Source organism: Ictalurus punctatus, chromosome 2 (genome assembly GCF_001660625.3).
Source record: "Ictalurus punctatus breed USDA103 chromosome 2, Coco_2.0, whole genome shotgun sequence".
Lineage (NCBI taxonomy): Eukaryota > Metazoa > Chordata > Actinopteri > Siluriformes > Ictaluridae > Ictalurus > Ictalurus punctatus.
Window position 1 is genome coordinate 12751398 of NC_030417.2, and position 23439 is coordinate 12774836.

Genomic DNA, 23439 nt, shown 5'->3' on the forward strand with positions numbered 1-23439 from the left:
AATTTTTTGGATCAGCAGGATCCTAGTTTACATCCCCCAAACCCTTCTGTTTGACCTGTGTGTGTGCGTCATATTGTTTTTTTTTCTCTGCAAATGTAATCAAAGGTCACCTGTCAAACCTCTCTGACCCCTGATCCTTCCCCCTTTTTCCTGTCCCCACATATCCTACCTCCCCATGCTGGGCATTGCCTAGAAGAAAGACTTTTGAAAAGGTATGCATTGCTTCCGGTCACCCATTTATATATTTTTTTTCCTTTCTGTTCAGCCTTTGATTTGATTTGATTTGATTTAGAAACTTTTATTGAGGAGAAAGTCCTGTTAGTTTGTAGAATTAAGCCCCCCCCCTTCCCCCCTCCCCTCAATTCACAAGAAAAGCAACAGACACACACAAAAAAAAAGGAAAGGAAAAAAAAACATGCAAATTAAATGTTGGAGAGTTCCCTATAAAGTCTTGCTTCTTGTGTAAAAGAGGCCAAATACTATACATCTATTTATTTACATTTATGTTAACAGCAGTTTCAAATTGTTCTCACCCCCTAGTAGCGTTTTTCCCACAGTGCACATTTTGATAATCCTGTTAAATGCTATCCATAATCTCTCAACATTTCCCTTCATGGATTTCGGCAGTAGTGTATTTGTAAGCTGTTTAGCTGGGTGTTCATTTTCACAGCCCTGATTTGCACCACAAGCAATCACATGGTAGAGACTTTATTTGAGCCGAAGCAGGTCTTAAACAAAAACAAACACACAAAAGTGTGAAATTTAAAGGCACTCATTCCTAGATCTGAATAAGTGTGAAACTGTTTAGAATGAAAAAACAAAACAACAAAATAATACTAGGGTTCCAAAGCTAATGCCACATTCCACTCCACAAGGTAAACCATACCTTGTCATGATGGTTACTGACCCTTAAAAATGAGCAAGGAACCTGAACAGAACATTCGGAACCGGCCCCAAAAAAGGTCTTTTTTTTTTTTTCCTGCAATGACTGAAAGTTTTCTAAATGAAAAAAAAAAAAAAAAAAGGCCAAACACCAACGTAATAACTACCCAAGAGTAACCACTTTTTTTTTGATTTCAGCACATTATAGATATCAGAGATTGTATCCTGGTTGGGTTGGAGCGTTTAGGTCAGGAGTTATTGACGTATAATACATTTCAATCATACATTAGTTCTCTCACATTTGAGCCTTCTTCCAAAATGACATTTCTTGTTAACAACACAAGCCTAGAATCCCCCCCAAACAAAGGACTCTGCTAGAACAGCAATAATTTCCATATACTTCAAAAAGAACAGCAAATTCACATGAATTCATATTATATTATATTTATAATAACAGAGAATATCATGTTTCCCAACCTCTTCATCGAAGTATAGAGCAATACAAATCTCACAGCTCTATATGCATAATACTTTACCATCAGAGTAAAAAAAAAATTATTTCAGGTTACCCGAAGTAATTCGAGTCCACAGCTGCTGAAGTTATATCCATCACCATATTGCTTATGAGCTGTTAATTCAGTAGTGCATTAACAAAAAGGGGGTTTTCCCCCTAACCCGAGCTCATTGGGCTGGTTAGTTTGGTTTGCTTTGATTGGTCACGGCCGTATGATTCTGTACAGAGCTGGATGGTTGTATTTGCGCTGCTGCTGGGAAGAAGTACAACTGAAAAAGAGAAGATCAAATATGTTACAACGAAGATGGGTGCCGGTGAGTGTTTATACATGAAGTGAAAACAGATCTCGTCTGAGCCAGAATGCAGGTTTCAGAAGGCAAGTTAAGTGAAATAAAGTATGAGTCTAAAACGACTTCCAGACTGACTTCTAATGTATAATCCTGAACACAAGAATATGACCAACCTGCGTTTTGCATTAACATTCTACACTGCTCAGTTTAAAGCAAAACATTACTGGGCACAGATAGTATGTAAAGACCCAGAACTTCACTTTGGTCATTCTCCAGTCTAATCTTCTTCCCTAAATTCCACAGGTTATTGTTATAATTCATAACTTTGAATCAATGCAAGTAGTCCTGTATGTTATATGAGTAGTTTCCTATAAATGAGCAAACCACCTTGCAGCCGATGGCCAGCAGGGCATGGAGCAGCACGATGGCTGCCATAACGGAGAAAGCAGTCATTCTGGTGTCGTCACGAACCGCTGGCCAAAAGGTGATGACCAACACGGAGCCAGAGATTAACATGGCGATCAGAATCAAGAGCCACTGCAGCCATTCGTATGAAACAGTCCATAATATCTTAAAACAGGATAAATGGGGAAACGGGTCAGGTACAGGTTCCACAGCAAGTCACTTTATCATGTTCACAAAGAAGTGAGATCCACTGCACAGTTTATTTAAACAAAATAAAACAAAACAAAAAGCAAGCACGTGTGATGGTCTGGGAAAACCCACTGGATATGTCTGTGGCTGAATTCAGAAAAACAGCCAAAAATGGCCAAAACAAATAATATAATACGAGGAATAGTATACCCTGACATCACTACTTTATGAATATACATATTTATTTTTATCAAAATGACACGGAAATGATTTTGTTCAGGCTCATTTTTAACCCTGTGAACGTCACAGTTGAACTAACGCAGCGGTAACGCAGTCAGTCTACTTGAAGATGTCTAAAAACCGTGTGAATTAAGTGCTTTACTGACTTGAATCAGTTTTTTGGATAGCTATAGCCATGGCAAGCAAAATGGATCAAAATGTCAAAATGGCAGCACACAAAGTTTAAGAATATTTAAACGAGCCAATGAAAGACACACTACGTTTACATGGACAGCATAATAAGCAATTACGTCCCCACGCCACGCCGTCCGACTTTCCTCCAGAATTTCACGCATCAACATACAGTTCCTCTTTGTTATGGTACCGTGTACAGTTTTGGGTGTTTTTATTTAAAATTTTTATGAATGCTTCAAGTGCAGTTAATTATCTGTCATGCTGTATGTACAAATAGACGACTGCTTCCCAAAGCATGTTCTTACCATGTATACATGTATTTCTCCTGCTATACAGTAGGTAAATACGCGGTTTCGGACGCAGCCGTGCTCTATTGTTTGCCGTAAAACGGTTGAGCACTGCCGTGTGTACGTGTCCTGTCACAAAATGCAGTGAAAACTCCCACACGACGTTAGTGTGATTAAGGTGTGTACATGTCTGTAATGCACGTCTATAATGCGACTAAAACAGGAATACTCCACATGTCTTAATTTCATTTGTGTTTACTTCAAGTATGACTTTAGCTGGATTACAGACATCAATAATCGCTGTTTACATGCTAGTTTATTAATTAGAGTATTGTCTTAATCGTGTTAATATCGGATTATTGTTGTCCGTATAAACGTACCGATTTATAGACAAGAAATTTAATCAACATAACAGAACTGACTGGATTCATCAGCGATTATTTCTGCATCACGATGTTAGTATGAGCAGAGATCGGTGTAGCGAAGACACGATGACGAGGCTCGCGTTTAAATGCCGTGAGTGATTTTTTACTCATATGGATGATGCTGATCATCAAAGTGCTAACCTGTCCACACAGGATGTCATTAGTTGCTTTTTTTGTGATTGTTGCGACACAAAATGCTAGATATTGCTCAATTTTTTTCAAATTTGTAATTAATTTTTTTTACGGAAAACTACTTGAACTGCCGAAATTGCAATTGCACGAAAATTGTTTTGCACGGTCTTTCGCAGTGGTGGTTGTTGGTAAATTAGACCTTTTAGCTGTACTCATGAATTGAAGCAGGCTTTGTCCGAATGCGTGTTGTGATAATGACGTCACGTGACACGTCTTGGCCCAGATCTGCCGAAAATCTGCGGTAATTTTTTAAAAATTGCTAGATCCTCCGAATATTGCTAAGTTTTTGATTTTGCGTTCATTTCTGCGGTCGCAAAATCCCTTACACCACGTAATTCTTCGAAGTTTTTTCGTAAGTAGATTAGGTGACAAATGTAGAGGTAGGTAGGGAGTCTTTCAGAGGAATTGTAACAGGAAGGGAAGCACATTTCACTTCAGGAAAGCCTGTAGTTTGAGATCTATATATTTGACAAATGTCAAAATTTTGAAAAAAAACGGGAAGGGTTTTCGCAGGCCACCACACATACAGGCAAAGTTTCCAAGTGCGGTTGTAGAGGCTCTAAAAGTCAAACTTACCGAAGTAGGAATGTAAATGAAGAGTGAATAGCCATAGACACACACCGTCTCCAGAAAAGAATAAGCGCTCATCTGTCGTGAGGCGCTCTGTCGCCAAGTCATGAAGCCCCACACACCCAGCGGAACGAGCCATGCGTACAGGAACACAGCAACTGCTGCAATGGTCACTGTTACAAATTCAAAACAAAACAAGATGCAGATTCAGTACCTTACAGGGTAACATGGTCTTATTTTGAATCTGTTCTTAATGTAAGCCAGATATAGAAAAAAAAAAAAGAAATACAGAGGCATCTAATAGCTTGAATGATCGTCCCTGGCTTTAAATTGAAGTGTATCAGTTAATAGGAGAGCTTTAAACAATTTTCTGCTGTGTAATTTATTATTTTATAGATTTCACCCACTGGATACAGAGTATACCTTTTACTATAGCCTCGGATTAGTGGTTAATTAAACACACACGCTCCTCTGGCATTTTAATTTAGGCAGTCTGTCTGAAATCTAGTATTTAATCGAATTGTTTTGAAGAGGGGAAATGAGTCAGGAGTCTTTTTTTTTTTTTTTTTTTAAACTCCCGTAATAGTGGCCAAATTCAGTTTTATTCTTGAAAACACCCCTTGCTTCAAAAATCGCACTGGACTCTCACAGATCCGTCTTCATTATCAAGAAATGAATGTTAAAGTTAATTAAAACCACCGCACTGTTGGAGTCACCAAGTGAGCTTACTGATTCCGATTCAGTCAACAGAATCGCTGAGTTGGTTACGTTTTCTCTGAAGAGTTGTTCATTTAACATTTTTCAAAGGAGTCTCCAGTGTCAGAGCTTTGTAACAAACAGTACATTTTTGCCTTATTAACTATGAGAGAGAGAGAGAGATAGAGGGCGGCTGGTGAATGAACAACTGTTGGCGAATTGTTGGGATGTAAACAATAAAACACGACAGGTCATTCTGCTATAGGAAAATAATAATAATAACAATAATAACAATCAATGATGGTGTGGTGTTGTTCTTTTCAAATAACAGCACGTCCCAAAGTGTTACTCCTCATTCATTAAATTATTTTACATGCGTGGGATACTTTTCCATCTCATAGCTGTTGTACCTGTGTGGAACTGTGGTCTATAGTGATATTGAGGGTCGCCCTTCTGAGTCAGAAAGGTAGAGAGGTTCCCACTAATGGCCACAGAAAAAACAAGAGACACACATATCCAGAATGGCCCTGTGAGTAGAGAAAGCATTACACATGCAATTAATATTTCATGAGTGTCTGCTATTTTTGGCTGCAAATGTTTAGAAATGCTTGAAAAAGTCACAGAGGAGAACAAGAAGCGCTCCTTACCATATAAATCTGGGTTACTGCGAATGTGATGCTTGACGAAATTTCGTCCTGGTAAAGGTATCACTGACCCTTTGATCCTGTCCAACACCTAATGCAAGTAAGGAAACAACTGGTTGAGTAATTCATAAATTACAATGGTAAATATATCCGAGTATCCCAATGATCCATACCTGCACAGTATCTACATTGAAAAAAGACTGATAGTATTCAAATGTCCAGAAGCCACTGCTTTTCTTCTCACTTCCAAGTAACTGCAATTAAAACATTACAATAAGCAATCATGAGCCAGCTCTTTTGACGGATGGTGATTATGATGGTAAACGCACCCCAGAGCTCTCCTGCTGGTTCTCCTCATCATCCGACAGGTTCAGTCTGACCGCTGACGTAGAGGCAGCAGCTGCACCAGCGGTTCCAGGAGTGGAGATGCTGATTGTAGAGGCACCCGGGTCACTAGACAGGAGATCTGTAGCCTCCTCGAACTCTGCACGGGTATAGAACATACATGAAAAGGAGGTTTAGAGCTACACTACCAGTCATACCTGATCATACAAGGGTTTTCTTCGTTTTTACTATTTTCTACTCTGAAGACATAAGAGTCTATGAAATGACAGACATGGATTTATGCAGTGACCAAGAAAACTTCAAATATCTGTTTTTGCATTTTAAATTCTTAAGAGTATTCCTGACGAAGCTTTGAACTGGCATCTTCTCGACAAGCGTCATGTGGTTGCTTCTCCCAGGAGGCTTTTCTTGAATATCTCAAACAAGCTGAGCTCCTCCTAAGTTCTACATGAAAACTTCTTGTTTGGGGAACAATTTACTTTTATGTAAAAACTGATTTTAAGAAGTTTTGATTTACTGGCTCCAAAGGACCTCGAGACGCTTGTGGCCGACCGATCTTTGTAGCATGTAGTGTGCAAAGATTGCGTGTATATACAGTATCTCACAAAAATGAGTACACCCCTCATATTTTTGTAAATATTTGATTATATCTTTTCATGTGACAACACTGAAGAAATGACACTTTGCTACAATGTAAAGTAGTGAGTGTACAGCTTGTGCAACAGTGTAAATTTGCTGTCCCGTCAAAATAACTCACCACACAGCCAATAATGTCTAAACCGCTGGCAACAAAAGAGAGTACACCCCTAAGTGAAAATTTCCAAACTGGGCCCAAGTAGCCATTTTCCCTCCCCGGTGTCATGTGACCTGTTAGTGTTACAAGGTCTCAGGTGTGTTAAATCTGGTGTCATCGCTCTCACACTCCCTCATACTGGTCACTGGAAGTTCAACATGGCACCTCATGGCAAAGAACTCTCTGAGGATCTGAAAAAAGAACTGTTGCTCTACATAAAGATGGCCTAGGCTATAAGAAGATTGCCAAGACCCTCACACTGAGCTGCAGCACAGTGGCCAAGACCATACAGCGGCTTAACAGGACAGGTTCCACTCAGAACAGGCCTCGCCATGGTCGACCAAAGAACTTGAGTGCACGTGCTCAGCGTCATATCCAGAGGTTGTGTTTGGGAAATAGATGTATGAGTGCTGCCAGCATCGCTGCAGAGGTTGAAGGGGTGGAGGGTCAGCCTGTCAGTGCTCAGACCACACGTGGCACACTGCATCAAATTGGTCTGCATGGCTGTCGTCCCAGAAGGAAGCCTCTTCTAAAGATGATGCACAAGAAAGCCCACAAACAGTTTGCTGAAGACAAGCAGACTAAGGACATGGATCACTGGAACCATGTCCTGTGGTCTGATGAGACCAAGATAAACTTATTTGGTTCAGATGGTGTCAAGCGTGTGTGGCGGCAACCAGGTGAGGAGTACAAAGACAAGTGTGTCTTGCCTACAGTCAAGCATGGTGGTGGGAGTGTCATGGTCTGGGGCTGCATGAGTGCTGCCGGCACTGGGGAGCTACAGTTCATTGTGGGAACCATGAATGCCAACATGTACTGTGACATACTGAAGCAGAGCATGATCCCCTCCCTTCGGAGACTGGATGCAGGGCAGTATTCCAGCATGATAATGACCCCAAACACACCTCCAAGATGACCTCTGCCTTGCTAAAGAAGCTGAGCGTGAAAGTATCCCTATTGAGCATCTGTGGGGCATCCTCAAATGGAAAGTGGAGGAGCACATGGTCTCTAACATCCACCAGCTCTGTGATGTCGTCATGGAGGAGTGGAAGAGGACTCCAGTGGCAACCTGTGAAGCTCTGGTGAACTCCATGCCCAAGAGGGTTAAGGCAGTGCTGGAAAATAATGATGGCCACACAAAATATTGACAGTTTAGGCCCAATTTGGACATTTTCACTTAGGGGTGTACTCACTTTTTTTGCCAGCGGTTTAGACATTAATGGCTGTGTGTTGAGTTATTTTGAGGGGACAGCAAATTTACACTGTTGCACAAGCTGTACACTCACTACTTTACATTGTAGCAGAGTGTCATTTCTTCAGTGTTGTCACATGAAAAGATATAGTCAAATATTTACAAAAATGTGAGGGGTGTACTCACTTTTGTGAGATACTGTATTTGAATGTAATCTGTGCGTACTCTTCAGGACAAATGTGTGCAATGAAAGACAGGCATGAAGTATTGATACTGCTGGCCGAGTATTGAAAAATACTCATGTGGTGTTTGAGGTATTTGATCAGCTTTGAAACAGTGCTATTAATGAAGTTGATATACTTGAAGAAAACCACACGAAAAATTAGCCTTTTTTTTTTTTTTTTTTAAATAATGTATTCAATAGAAATATCAATAGATGTGATATACTACCGTGGAAAAAGTAAGTACACCCTTGGCCTCAGAAGCTAGTATTGCCCACTTTAGCAAAAATAACTTCTTGTAGTCGTTTTGCATTATTGTCCACCAGGCTTGCTGGGATTTTTGACCACTCTTCCATGCAATATTCTTTCAGTTTCAAGATGTTTGAGGATTTTCTTGCATTTACTGCCCATTTCACATCACCCCACAACATTTCAATGGGATTCAAATCCAGGCTTTGACTAGGCCATTTCATAACCCTCCATTTCTTTTTGTGCCATTCCTTGGTGGATTTGCTAGTGTGTTTAGGATCATTATCTTGTTGAAAGGTCCACTTTGGGTTCAACTTCAACTTTCAGACAGATGGCCTCACATTATCTTCAAGCACTCTTTGATTTGATGCAGAATTCATAGTTGAATCAATGAATGCAAGCTGTCCAGTCCCTGAGGCAGCAAAGCAACCCTACACCATAACATTTCCACCATTGTGCTTCACAGTTGGTATAAGGTGCTTCTCCTGAAAAACTGTCTTTGATCTGCGCCAAACATGTCTGCTGTTACTGTGGCCAAACAACTCTATCTTTGATTCATCTGTCCAGAGCACATTATTCCAAAAGGCCTGATCTTTGCCTACATGTTCACTGGTAAACTCTATTCTTGCAAAGGCTTTTTCCTGGCACGCCTCCCATGCAGGTCAAATTTGTGCAATGCACTTTGACACAAACAGTTGCAAGACTTACTATCAGATCTTGTGATGAAATTTTTGGGGTTTTTGGAGAATTCTTTTTGCACCAGACAGTCTGCTCTCGGGCTGAATTTGCTGGGACAGTCAGTCCTGGACTAAGTGGAGTCATTTGAAATCTGCGTCACTTGTAGATGATTTTCCTTACAGTGGAATGATGTATTTTGAAATCTTTTTAAATCCCTTGCCAGACTCATAGGCATCCACAGACTTTTTTTTCTGAAGGCCTTACAGAACTCTTTAAATCTTGGCATGATGACACCACACACCTCAATAACAAAGCGAACACCAGACATTAGATATGAGAGGGGTATAAAAAAAGGCCGGTTCCACCTGCACTCCCTACGCAGGTTCTAATCACTGACACCCAATCTTCAACACCTGATTCTAATTTTATGGATTTGAAGGTATGATAAAATGTAGGAGTGTACTTACTTTGACACATAAAATTGACATTTTTTTTAGTAATGTTCACAATTTAAATGAACAAAAAACAGATCATTCCATGATTCTATGAAAACAATGATCTGTTTGTTCATTTAAATTGTGAACATTACTAAAAAAATGGAAATTTTGTGTGTCATTTGACAGATTGCATCACCTTTATTAATAGGCACTGTTTCAAAGAGGATCAAATGTTTACTTGTCCAAATATGTAAAAAAAAACAACAACAATTTCCATGGGTTGTACTTATTTTTTCACATGACCATATTCCTTGCTGCTTTGCAACAATGTCCATTCTTAAAAGTGCTATACAAATAAAAATCTAACCGAATATATCTAGCATATCCAAATTTCTGACTGGTAGCGTATACCAGTATTATAGTTATACAGTGATGAGATGAAAACTGACATTTATTAGGGCTTATCCAATCCAATACCGAGCATCACCATCAGGGCTGGGAGATCACTATCAGATTGGATTTGATGTACTGACATTTTCTAATTCAATCCGCTGTTGTTATTTATTCCATAAATGAGGTATGTTGACTGACACGACTCAGACCTTGCACATAAACAGAGAATACAACTTGTCTTAAATCACAGTGGCCTCATGTAATTTCGCTATCAGAAGCATGCAGAGAGTTTGCATCTCTGCTGATCCTGTACTGATTATCAATATCTAATAATACTAATATCAAATATTGGCCCAAAAAAGCACAAAGTGAGATCAGTACACAACATATTAACATCATACTATACCATTATAGATAAATGGTATCACCAAAACATTCTCCGTAGGTGAAGTGCATACAAGATTTGTTTTTACATCAGAGTAGTCAACACGGGTGAAAATAGTATTTCAGTGCATTGTTCTTATAAAGTACTGAAGACTAAGGGCAACCCTCTTTTATTTGATATTCACCGGTGAGCCAAAACATTATGATAACTCAGAGATGAAGCGAATAACAACGGCGCATGTCAAGGTCCGGGATATATTAGACGGTAAGCGAACGGTTGGTTCTCACAGTCGATGTGTCGGTTGTGGGAGAGATGGGCAGGCATGAAGACCTGAGCGAATTTGACAGTGACCAAATTGTTATTGTATGGTTGCGCAGTGCCTCACAGCATTGTTGTCTCATGAATTAATGTTTGGTCATTATGATCAGAAGTGATGCTGGTAAAAAAAAAGAAGAGGTTTAAAAAAACAAAAAACAAACAAACAAAAAAAAACTACATCAAGGTAAGTGGAAAGAAATATTAATATATAATATTTTTATGACAATTTTTATCCTCTATGGACCTATGTGTAACTACTTTTTTAATTGAAGCACACGGGTTAAGATGGTCAATATCACAAATTTGCTTACATTTAAATAGGGAAAGAGTACATGCAGAATCTTGAATATGAAATATTCCAGATATTGAACATTAATGTTCTTTGTTATACATATTTAAAAATGCTTAAAAACCTTCTGCTTATTTCCAAGTTTAAATGAAAAAGATTCCTAGATTTTCAAAGTGGTCTCAGACTTTTGAACCCCACTCTAAGTGCACGGTGCCATGCAACGAACTGGTGTCCCATTCAGCACAAATTCTCCTGTCTTGTACCCAGTGTTCCCAGGATAGGATGCACTGTGACCAGGATAAACAGTTACGATAGATAGATGGTTAGATAGATAGATAGATAGATAGATAGATAGATAGAATCATGTAATACTTGCTCTTCCCTGACAGTCTCTTCTCATTTCGCACCTATTTTTTTTAGTGTAAATCTGTTCGCAAATCCAGCAATATGCCAAACACACAGTCTGATATCCAGATTGTATACTATATGGTCAAAAGTTTATGGACACCTGACCATTTCACTCATGTGCTTTTTGAGCAACCAGATTTAGTCCCCGTTTGAGCTTATAACAATCTCTGCTCTTCTGGGAAGTCTTTCCAGTAGATTTTGGAGCGTGGCTGTGAGGGTTTGTGTTCGTTCAGCCACAAGAGCATTATCAAGGTCCGACACCGACGTCAGGCAAGTAGACCTGGGGTGCGGTCTACATTCAGATTCATCCCAGAGGTGTTCAGTAGGGTTGAGGTCGGGGCTCTCTGCAGGCCACTTGAGCTCTTCCACTCCGTCCTTGGCAAACCATGTCTTTCTTCGTGGAGCTTGGTTTGTGTCACGCTGGAACAGGTCTGGGCCTCTGATTTTAGTGAAGGGGAACTGTAATTGTACAGCACACAAGCACATCCTTCCAACTTTGCACCAACAGTTTAGGGAAGGCCGACATATGGATGTGATGGTCATGTGTCCACAAACTTTTGGCGATATAGTGTATCCTGTTGTATTTTTTGGCCAAGAGCATTTCTCAGCCACTGTAACTAATCCACCACTCACCTTGAAACTTCAGTTCATCAGCCATGTTGTGAGATCAGAGTGAGATGTTAAGCAGTGACTGTGAAGAAAAGATGTCAGAGGCAGTGTTAGTGCAATGATAACTCAACAGCCTGTACAATAAACTATCCTGAACGGATCATTTGAGCAAAACAGCGATCAGCTACACGAACATAAACACTGATCTTCCCACAGGACAGCTTCATCAATCCAAACTGACCTAAAGACGAATATTTCCCTTCTGTATAAACACTCACCAACCTGACAAGCGGAGCAGTCAGTCCTCTCAGTCCTCTCGCCCTTTAATAGCAGCTCGTTACTGAGTGTCAATCCTCTCGTCCACTACAGGAAATATAACAGCTATACCCAAGCACTCATATTCCAATAACATGGGGTTTAAAACTGATCCTGCGCGTGCTCCACGTCATCTACTCGCTCATACAGTTCCTGGATAATCAAAATACGGCCACGTGACCATAACCTGAGCTAAGCGCGTGCGCTTTTTATACACAGGACAACATAACGTAATTAATGTTTCTAATAATGTTTTATACACGTATGTGTTTTTTAAAAATATATAAATGTATCTAATTACAATAGTTCCAAAATAATATCCACGGATTTCTGGGAAATAAATTATGTTTATCTGAATATTATCCGCGTATTGACAATAAAAATAAAAAAAGTAATTGTATATATTTTTAAACTTGTTAAAACAATGACATTTCACTGTGGCAAAGCATGACTTATTATTCCTTTCCAATATTAGAGCTTTGATGTGTTTTACCAACAAGAAACTGTTGGTAAAGTAGTTCTTCCGGTTCCGTGTAACTCACGACCCTAAGTAATGGTTGAATCTCAAACGCGTTTGTACTCCCTCTGTATGCGCACCTTGTGTCCTGTGAAATAAATGGCATTTGTGCCCTACGTAGTGCTCTGTATGTCCACTAGATGGCAATTTGGCTCTTATCCCGCACGCGCGCTGTGCTTGAGACGCTAACATGGCTGCTTTGAGGAGATGGTGCTCTACTGCTGCTGTTGCTGCCACCAGCAAGGGTACGAGATGGGAGAGACTGTGGAACAGTCGTGCAGGTTAGTTTATTAACTCGTGGTATAACGAGTTTTATTTTCATATATATATATATTTTCTTTATTTTAACTGTACATATTGGTGTATTTGTTTTTCTCCTGTCTCCCTGTCACTATCATTAACCAGTATTTACTTTATTCTCATCTTAAATGTTGCTTAACACAATGAAATGAATTCTGAAGTAACTAAATGTCCATCTTATAATTGTTCAGTATGATCAAAAGTGGCACTTATCCGCAAGAACAGTACTTATCCGCTAGCACAGCACTTATCCGCTAGATCTCATCTTTTAGTGTTTAAAGTGCACCTTAAATCAAAATTGGTGTTTCAATACTCTTTAGTTTTTGTTTTGTAGTACCTGTCCCATATTGTTTTGGACAACAAAACAGTAGTATATCTAGAAAAATAAGGGGGGAAAAATGATAGCTTATTACATTATTAGGTGCGTCCCAAATCGCACACTTCTGCACTATTCTACGCCATTTTGTAATATAAATAGTGCGATTAGTGTGTTCGCATTGAACATACCCCCCCCCCCCCCCCCCCAAAATAAATAAATAAATAAATAAATAAAGTGCACTTTAAGTTCCCGGATGATGCACTCGTTCAACTGAACAAAAAACAACGAAGTGTGGGATGATGGACACTTCATACGCTCAACGGTCGCAGCTTTTCTTACGTAGCAGATGGGGAGGGGCTATATCACGTTATCTTGTTTTCATCCAATTAAATGCTCTCTATAAAGTGTATGTCCAGGTCTTGCTCTACAGTAGCCAGTCTCTCCAAGATTTTTTGCGATCGCAGAAATTAACCCGAAATATACTACGATATTCGGAGGAGCTTGAGATTTTTCAAAGTTATCGCAGATTTGGGTCGAGACGTCATCACGACCCATGTTCAGCCAAATGCCTCTTCGATTCCTGTGCGTGGGACACGAGTACAGCTAAAAAGGTCTCGTTTACCAACAAACATCACTACGACAGCGCGTGCAAAACAATTTCGTGCGATTGAAATTTCACCAGTTCAAGTAGTTTTCTGCAAAACTCTCAAAAAACTCTGGAATGGCATTGCAAATTTTTTAAAAAGAAGCCGCCGCAAAATCAAGCTTTTTTTGGCTGCAACAATCACCAAAAAAAAACACACCCCACAAACTTTGGTGCAATCCTGTCGCAATGAACATGGTTCGTCAGTGTATGTTTAGCTGTGCATCTTCCAGAACACTGTTACCTTTGGCAGAGAATAAATGGTTGGAGTTTATTCATTTGGAAGATGGTGAAATTTGTGCAAGTTGGTTATTATGTGTCATTAGAGCTGTTTTACTAACCTGGGGGTGTGACCTCTCGAACACTGTTGGCTGTTGCGCAAATCAGTCAAGCACTCCAGCTCGCCATAACTCTGACACCCTGTTTCAAAAGGAAATCCGTCAATGTGATGGAATCAAAGCAAACTTCTCAAGTCTCTTAGTGGGGGCTATAAGCTAGTCCATTACAGAGTGCCTGAATGACCATGTGTCAATTAAAATGTCAATTCTAATCTGTTAAACCTGACTAAATTTGTCTGGCAGGTGTGTGGTGCCGCAGTCTTCTGAGTGACTATAAGGAAGCTTGTCGTGAAATATTTGTCGGAGCATATGAGCGCCCTTTCAAAGCTAGCCTTTATGTGGCCTTGCTTGGAGGTGCGTATGGCTGTTACTACACCAATCCAGACGACACATCCTTCCAGTCTAGAATACTAGAGACCTCCAACCAGCTCGCCCTCCTCTCTCCGTGGATCCGTAGTGGCACGTCGGATGGACATGTGCAGAGCTTGGCCAAGCTGCGCAACGAGGGCCGTTTGCGATACGTCAGCCTGGGCATCATCTCATTGGCCTACGTGGCGGACTACGACCCCGAGACCAGCCTGTATGAGGCACGGTGCTCTGCGCTTTCTGTGCCCTGGGCGCAGTTGCGTGAACGTGTGCTGGACGTAGGCTTCGCTGGGCGCTGGTGGGTGTTGGAAAATAAAATGGAGAACTATGATATAAATGAAGAGGAGTTCAAGCATCTCCCACCCTCCCTGCTGGCCACAGCAGCCCCTACAGCACAGGAGACCGAGAGAAATGAGAGACTGCACCAGGAGTCCTGGAAGGCACTGGTGATGGAGGGAGAAGAAGACATGGACAGGAGGAAGAAAAGTGGGGAGGTAACAGGGGAAGGAAAAGAGATCAGTACAAAACAGGACATTTAATATGGTTTATGTGTTGTGATAAAGAACAATTGCTGATTTAGATCTGTGGACATGTCATGTATGATCAAATGAATTTGTGTGTATTGGCCTGGAAGGACATTTCTGAACTCTCCTATTTATTGTGGTGCTGGAGCAAAACGTAAGGCTGCCTGTCACATATTACCATGATGTCTTCTGAGAAAATGAAACTTTTAAAACGTTGACCAACTTGCCTTCTGTTGTCCTCCCCCCCCCCTAAGTGCCACATTCTACATTCAGTTCATTAGATACACCCACATTGATCTTCACTCATTGAATACCTTTTTATTTATTTATTCTAAAGGAATACACTGATTGATTTGGTAAGTCTTTTGCTGAGCCTGGTTCAACAGCCCCCTTCTACCCCATCCATCAATGATTTGGCTGGTGGAATATTCTCAGCATAGTGTGCCAGACATTATAGTGCAGGGGTATTCAAGTGAAATTTGGAAAGGTCCAGGTCCCAAAAAAAAAAAGTCCTTCCTTATAAACCAAGTTGGTCAGGTTTAGAAAACTAGTCAACATATCGGTTCTGCTACTGCATAGATTTTGCGTGTGTGTGTGTGTGTGTGTGCGCGCGCGTGCGTGCGCTTGGATTTGTATAGAGCTAAGATAGACCTAGAGGAAGTTTAACACCAACCGTGACCAGAGGGTTATAACCGGTACACAAACAAGATGGACCAACATAACAGGTGTGTCTAATAAAATGACCAGTAAGTGTAAATGTTATTTAAAAACCACATCAACTGTGCCAAACACACTAACAAGTTACCTCCATGTCACTTTCTTTGCCATTTTTAAACTCTACTCATGTTACTATACTTTTTGTTTGGCAAGTCAGTTATCTACTTTGTTCACATCAGAGATGATGTTAAAATAATAGATTAGAGAGAGAATTATTTCAGCTTAAATTCACTAAATCAAAATTCCAATGTAGCAAATGTTTACATACACCAAGCTGACACTCTCTGAACAATCTAGAATATTCCAGAAATTGGTGTAATGATTTTTAAAGCTTCTGATTGGCCAATTGTATTAAAAAATAAGAAAGTATGAGTAGTTGATTGGGACTGCACATGTAGCTGTTAAAAAAAGGCCTACTTTTACAGATGGTGCCTACTTTCCCTTACTACCATGCAACAGCCAAGACATCCGAAAAACATTGTGGACCCTCACAAATCTGGTTCCTCATTAGGAGCAATTTCCAAACAACTTAAGGCACCACAAGCATCTACACAAACAATTATATTCAAATATATCATTTCTTGGGCCCACATAAACACTCCAGCATTCAGGAAAGAAGCACAAATGAACTCTCAGGGATAAATGAAGTTTGTTCCAAAAGATTCAACTGAATCCCAAGACAACAACATCAACAAGAACTGGTGAAGTTTGAGGCAAGAGTACTACATTGCCATGGTCTGAAAGGCTGTTCTGCAAGGAAGAATCCCCTACTCGGAGACCAGCATTAAAAAAAGCCCGACTGAAGTTCTCAGGTGATCACCAGCCTTTTGGAGGTGTACTCCCTGGTCAGATGAAACACAAATTTAACTGTTTCAGTTAAATGGTCAGCGCTATGTATTGAGGAAAAAGGGTGAGGCTTTGGTGAAATGGAACGCCATGTGTGAAACTGTGAAACACGGGGGTGGCAGCATCACTTCCAGCAGGACAATCATCCTAAGCATACTTCTAAAGTTATAACAAAATGACTTAAAGACAACGAAGAGAAAGTATTGGAGTGACCGTCACAAAGCTCTGTCCTGAATCCCACAGAAATATTTGTGGACTGAAATGAAAAAGCGTGTTTGAGCAAGGAGGGATGAGCAAAAATTCTGTTGTGAGCAGCTTATGGAAGCCTACCCCATGCCCCATGCATTTGCTTCAAGTTCAAGCATTTCAAAGACAATGCCACTCCATACTAACAAAGTGTATGTTAACTTCTGACCCACTGAAAATCTGATCTAGTAAATAAGTTATTAGTTTGAAATGACCTCTAATGGAAATAAGTAGATGCCTTAATTAACACAGGAAGTGAATGGTAACATGAAATGTGTGGAGTTGTGGAAAAATTGCGTTTGTATGTCTTTAGGTGTACGTAAAGCCCAACTGTATCTGTATGGTAGGTTTATGTGATAAAATGGTCAGTGTGTGTTGCAGTCCTGCAGTAAAGCAGTCAAAGGCGTGTTCTTATCCTCAAAGGGAAACGCTATTTCCTTTGCATTAACGCAGGTGCATTTTCTTTATTCTTTTCGCTAAAAAGTCACAGGTTTAATTATGCTTTCAATCGGATTCCTTTCGGTCGAAAGGATTCTCGTAGATTTCCAGGAGAAATCTTCTGCCTGTACATTAGTCTTTGTGCAGCTTCCACCATTTCTGCTTGCTCACACACCCACACTGCTTTTCAAATGGCGGGTATTGATCCTGTGGCCCCTCGTGCTGTGTTGGCTCTTATTTCTGATCACTATCCGATCTCCCGGAAAGAATATTATACATCCTGATGCTGCCGTGAAGAATGCATACTGAGGTTATGGAAAGTGTGCACTATTTAATCAGGGTGCATGAGCATGAATAGGCAGTCTCTCATCTTATTTTTGCCTGTTTCTGTTCACATTATATCAGTCAGTGTTAGCATTTCTTAGCAGCTATTGTTTTCAAATACTGATTTTTTTTTTTTCCTCGATGCCTGATCTAGAAACATGTTTCTCAGGCTTGCTGAAGCATCCATTTTGCCTTGTGTGTTAACCCCCCCCCCAAGTGGGATACATGTTATCTGGTGGTAGCACACGCCTAAGGCTTTCCCTGACTCCTTGTAACCTTATCCCACTTTAGGGATGGCAAGAAACTCACTATAATGTGCCCAGTGATGTCATTAATGCACATTTAGAAAGTGTCTTTGTGAAGTATCGTCTGTTGTTCAGTGAATATCACGAGCTCAAACATTCAATTCACCCAGTACTATATTGGAAACACATTATGAACACATTATTTGATGTTTTACTTTGTGAATTTAATTTCTTTTTGAAAATATACATTCCTTTCAAATCTGATGACTGCAATACACTCCAAAAAAGTTGGGACAGTCGACTGTTTACCGCTGTGTAACATCATCTTTTCTTTTAATAACACTTAAGTGTTTGGGCGCTGAGTGAAGACACCAGTTAGTTAAGTTTAGTAAGCGGAATTTTCCCCATTCATCTATTATGCATTTCTTCATCTGTGCAACTTTACGAGGCCTTCGTTGCCTTATATTGCACTTCATAATGTGCCACAAATTCTCAACCGTAGACAGGTCAGGACTGCAGGCAGGCCATGCTAGCACCTGCACTCTCTGCTTACGCAACCATGCGCTTGTTATCCGCCAGAATTTGGTTTGGCGTTGTCCTGCTCTGGATGGCAGCATATGTTGCTCCAAAATGTGTACATACCTTTCTGCATTAATGCTGCCCTCACAGATGTACCCATGCCATGGGCACTGACACACCCCCATACCATGACAGACGCTGGCTTTTGGTCCTGACTTGTATGGTCCTTTTCCTCTTTGGCCCGGAGAACACGACGGCTGTTTTGTCAAAAAACTATTTGTAATGTTGACTCGTCGGACCACTAACACAATTCCACTGTGCTACTGTCCATCTCACATGAGACTGAGCCAAGAGAAGTCAGTGGTGTTTCTGGACAGTGTTGATGTATGGCTTCTGCTTTGCATAGTAAAGCCTTAACTTGCATCCGTGGATGCAGCGGCGAATGGTGTTGAGTGACAAAGGTTTACCAAAGTATTCCCAAGCCCATGTCAGGATATCCATTACAGACTTATGACGGTTTTTAAGACAGTGACGTCTGATGGATCAGAGATCACGCTCATTCAGAAGTGGTTTTCGCCCTTGCCCTTTATGCACAGAGACTTGTCTGGATTCCTTGAACCTTTTAATTATATTGTGCACAGTAGAAGGTGAAATGCCCAAAATCCTACTGATTTGTCTTTGGGGAATGTTGTTTTCAAAGTGTCGAATTATTCGCTGATGCATCTGTTGGCAGATTGGCGAGCCTCGACCCATCCTTGCTGTTGTAGGACTAGGCCTTTTTTTGCAAACTCCTTATATACTATGATTAGACGATTGCCTCACCTGTTTCACATCACCTTCTTATATCAACTTGTCACTTCGCTATTAGTCCTAAATTGCCCCTGTCCCAACTTTTTTTGGAACGTGTTCCATGCATCAATTTCAAAATAAACATTTTCCTTTAAAAAAAAAACTATGCAGTTGATTAAGTAAAACATCAAATACCTTGTCTTTATAAGTTTTTTGTTTAAATACAAGTCCAAATACATTTACAAATCACTCGGCTTTGTTTTTATTAGCGTTTTCCATACTGTCCCATACTGTTTTACAGAATTGGGGTTGTAGAATTAAAGCACTCCTACTGTTCACCCAGATGTTAAAGCTATTATCTAATAACTAAATATTTTTTTTTAGCTGGCCAAAGGAAGCTGCAGACCTCCGGCGCTTGTATCTGTCTTATCGCATAATGTGGAAATGGACAATGGACAAGACCTCTCTGCAGCACCCATCACTCTGGAAAGCACACAGCTCAATCACAGCCCTTTTAAATGCTGTCCCTAACTTGCTTCATTTCCTTCAGTCTGACTGATCTGAGATAACGCTGCAGCAAAGAGAACTAGGCCAGAAACGGGGGATGCACTGATTAAACTCTCGACTCTTTTTTTTTTTTTTTTTAATTGTCATGTCACTTATTATTTCACACATCATCTCAAAACTGCTTATCAGTAATTCGGGCTTCCAGTTATAATTAGTCACATTGCCAGTACGTCATTAGTAATAAAAGCTGCTTTCTTTGTGAGACTTACCCCACCTGCTTTCAACAATATTCCTCCATGCTTTCTTTCATCCTGCACGAAGCTTCTCTCCCCCACCTCCTGCTGCCTTTGCCCTATTGACTATTGACTGCCACTCTGTCAAATATGTCTCAGTAGCCGGTGCTAGCTGGATGTAGTGGCAACTGCAGCAGAGGTAGAGGCTAATGAGTGGTCAGAAAGGCTCAGACGCTGCCGTAGAAGGTGGGTCAGAGGTCACTGGGGATAATATTGAGTTTAGGGAGGGGGGTGGTCTGGCCATGGGTTTGACCTCATTGATTCTCTACTTTCTACCACACCATACACAGTGAAAAATGGGAAACACACAAAAATAAAACCCCCACAGTATATTTACATATGTGTGGAAAAGCAGGTCCAACATTGGACTGTAAAGACGTTGGAAACGCTTTGCGTAACTTCAGGTGAATTCTCCGTAATACGAAAAAGCAAGCAAGCAAAAATTGGTTTTCTATATAAGAGATGCAAACCAGTGTGCGTTCACCATTTTCTTTTTTGGGGTAGGAGGTGTTACACTAGGCTGCTTACAATAGTTAGGGTTTTGGCTCAGAAATGAAAGGGTTAAATGTCTGCTGCACAGTGGGAGGAAAATGTGTGTGTGTGTTATTGAGAGCACAGAGGATAGTTAGTGAGAAACAGGGAGGTATAAATATAAATGTCTGTGTGGTGTGTGAGAATTTTTGCCGATGGGAGACTGAGCATGCATACAGACAGAGAGAACGAGAGAGAGTAGGGTGGGGAAGAGGGTGTCAGAAAAGGGGGAGGGAAGGAACGAGAGCGAGAGAGAGGGAGGGAGGAGAGAGAAGCAGAGCTTTCACAATTTTCATTCAAACTGACACAGCCTGCGTGTCCTGGTTTGCACTACCCTTCCTCCCCCCTTCTTTCTCTGCCTTCCTCCCTCTCTCTCTCTCTCTCTCTCCCTCTCTCTCTCACACACACACATACACACACACACATGCATGGAAACACCAGACAGTCTTACAGTTAAGTTTGCTACAGGAAGGACGAGACCACATAGGTCAAAAGCCTCGGTACGAGTGGAAAGAAGAGTATGAGACGTATGAGAAAAATATGGTGACGTTTAAAAGTGGGAAGGGAAGCGACGAGGGGGCAGAGTTTTAAAATAGTAGAAAGAGGGACCCAGCGAGAGAGGAGGAAAAGGGAGGGATATGCTGAGATGGAGGAATGCAGGGTTGGAACGACAACTCGACGTACAGAGAGAGAGAGAGAGAGAGAGAGAGAGAACAAGAGAGCAGAAGTCAGACTGGGTGTATACATCTCAGGGGCTGGGGTAAGTACATTTTACCTCATACATTTTCTTTTTGTGCTTCCCCCCCCCCTTCTTCTTCCTTACATATTACTGCTCTTTGTATAGAATAGAAACTCTTGTCATTTATTGAGAATATATATCCTGTATTGGGAGCTCCAGCAAATTTTACGTCGGGATGCATTGTCATGCCCAGAGGCGGCGTTTCCAAACCGGACACAAATTTGATGTGACGTTGATGACAAGAGTTGCTTATGTGTTCAGACAATACTGCGAACAGAGGCTAATTTGATGTTATCCGCAAAGGCATGCATGAGCCTTGTTTCTGCATGTGTTCCTATGCTACTTAGCAGCTTGTGGACATATCTGGGACTCATCTGTACTCAACAACATTCTGCATGACTTACAATGTTCAGTGCACTTTTCATATTTTTCAGTGTATTGTAAATTTCAGAGACTCGCTTCTTATGGCTTCGGCACTATTTGTGTGTGTGTGTGTGTGTGTGTGTGTGTATGAGATTGTACGCATGTACACATACACATGCCGGGCCGAGGAGGTGGTGTCAGCCCCTGTGTAAGTGAACAGCAATTGGATTAAAGTATTGATCTCGTCTGGGGCAGGTAGACATAACCCAGACGATGAGGGTGGGTGGGGAGGGAGGGTTTCTTTTGGGGGGGGGGGGGGGCGGCCATCACCGGTCACTGATCACATAAGCACAGACATCTTTGTCAATAACTGTCGTTCATCCAGAGTGAAACTACTCTCCAAGGTCTGGTCTGACATTTGGACTACATGCAACTTTTTCTTTGCTTTCCGTCTCATCTAGAATAGGACTAGCCAGTTAGATTAACATCTCATCTCATATGCATGCAATTTCTAAATGTTCCTTTTAGGAAATGTATACAAGTTCAAGCCATCCTCAAAAATGGCTATGCCCTCCTTGAACTTATTCATCACAGGGTCATGAGTTCAAGTCCCAGGTGTGTGTGTGTTTGTGTGTGTGTGTGTGTGTGTGTGTGTGTGTGTGTGTGTGTGTGTGTGTGTGTGTGTGGGTGTTGTTGGGGGGGAGTTGGTCTGTCTCGGTAGGCTTATTCTTCCTTTGAGTCCCTTCCCCCCCATATTTCTGCACCTTGTATGCTCAGCCACTGCAACGGCTGAACAAACACCATCGTGTAGCTGCTCATGCTACTTACTTCACAACTAGCTAGTTAGTGAGCCAAGAGCAGAAAGTTTATTATCCTGGGCATAATGATAGAAGATTTTACAAATGTGATGTGTACATTTCTTTTAACACTTCCCTGTGTATGTGTGTGTGTGTGTGTGTGTGTGTGTCTTCATTCCGACCACTCTGAACCTGCAGAAAGAAAAACGGATGGTCACTACCAGACAGACCCTCTTTCATAGGAAATGAGACCCTTTGACCTTTGCCAATCATTGTGTCTGGAAATGCAAAGCCTGGAATCGATCAATGCCCACCCCCCCTCCTTCCTCGCCCAGACAGACATGCATGCTCCTTGAGCTCCCTATTCCTTTCCTCCACCCCCTTTCCATTTTTGTCCTCTCTAGCTAACTGAGTGCCCCCTTCTCGTTTTCCCGCTCAACCCCTGGCCCCTGCTCTGCTCCCTTCCCCCATGATCAGATAATAGATGCCAGAGTGCTTATGGTTCTTGCAGCACTTGGTCACTCTATATATGACCACGCCGCACAAGATAGCACCGGATGTTTTGCATCATGCTCCTGAACCTTGCTGGAGGGCCTCATGTGTTGTGATAATGTAGTAGTAATAATAATAGTAATAATAATAAGTGCATCCTTGTAACATTCTTTAAATAATATAATTGAGGCTGTTGTGTAACCCATGTGTAATATTGCATCAGCGCAAATTCTTAGCAGAAAGTCAAAGTTAGCCGAGTCGTGGTGAACATTCAACGCTGTCGGTGAGTTTTCAAATGAGAGAAACCATCGAGTGTTGAGTGTACACTGCTTCTCGAGCTCACACCTACCACGCAGGCCTTATGTGCCTCACGCATAAGATGGGCAAGAGGCTGCCAATCCGGCTAAGAACGCTGCCCGAGCATCCCTGACGGCAATCACAGATGA

The 23439-nt window shown here is 41.2% G+C and overlaps 2 protein-coding genes across 3 annotated transcripts; one reads left to right on the forward strand and one right to left on the reverse strand.

Moving 5' to 3' along the window:
• Window positions 1-73: 73 nt before the first annotated feature.
• yipf2 (Yip1 domain family, member 2) lies at window positions 74-12331 on the reverse strand. 2 transcript variants are annotated; one of them, XM_017482681.3, is made up of 9 exons: window positions 12104-12331; window positions 11850-11907; window positions 5838-5992; window positions 5682-5762; window positions 5512-5599; window positions 5275-5391; window positions 4175-4341; window positions 2074-2256; window positions 74-1665 (listed from the first exon to the last, which is right to left on the reverse strand). In XM_017482681.3, exons 2-9 carry the CDS (start codon window positions 11872-11874, stop codon window positions 1576-1578), a joined length of 906 nt encoding a protein of 301 aa, XP_017338170.1. In that variant the 5' UTR covers window positions 11875-11907; window positions 12104-12331; the 3' UTR covers window positions 74-1575.
• Window positions 12332-12797: 466 nt separating this feature from the next.
• On the forward strand, window positions 12798-15365 carry timm29 (translocase of inner mitochondrial membrane 29). The gene is made up of 2 exons (XM_017451835.3): window positions 12798-12938; window positions 14501-15365. The coding sequence occupies exons 1-2, from the start codon at window positions 12848-12850 to the stop codon at window positions 15160-15162; spliced, it is 753 nt and encodes a 250-aa protein (XP_017307324.2). The 5' UTR covers window positions 12798-12847; the 3' UTR covers window positions 15163-15365.
• The last annotated feature ends 8074 nt before the right edge of the window (window positions 15366-23439 follow it).

What these genes read in the sequence shown, in the direction of transcription:
- yipf2 (XM_017482681.3), bottom strand. Translation starts at nt 11,874, where the DNA reads ATGGCTGATGAACTGAAGTTTCAAG. An exon ending in TAGACCACAGTTCCACACAG is followed by an intron (nt 4,342 to 5,274) that starts GTACAACAGCTA and finishes AATTTGTAACAG; the next exon opens with TGACCATTGCAGCAGTTGCT. An exon ending in TGCTGGCCATCGGCTGCAAG is followed by an intron (nt 1,666 to 2,073) that starts GTGGTTTGCTCA and finishes TCTCTTTTTCAG; the next exon opens with TTGTACTTCTTCCCAGCAGC.
- timm29 (XM_017451835.3), top strand. Translation starts at nt 12,848, where the DNA reads ATGGCTGCTTTGAGGAGATGGTGCTCTACTGCTGCTGTTGCTGCCACC. An exon ending in ACTGTGGAACAGTCGTGCAG is followed by an intron (nt 12,939 to 14,500) that starts GTTAGTTTATTA and finishes TTTGTCTGGCAG; the next exon opens with GTGTGTGGTGCCGCAGTCTT.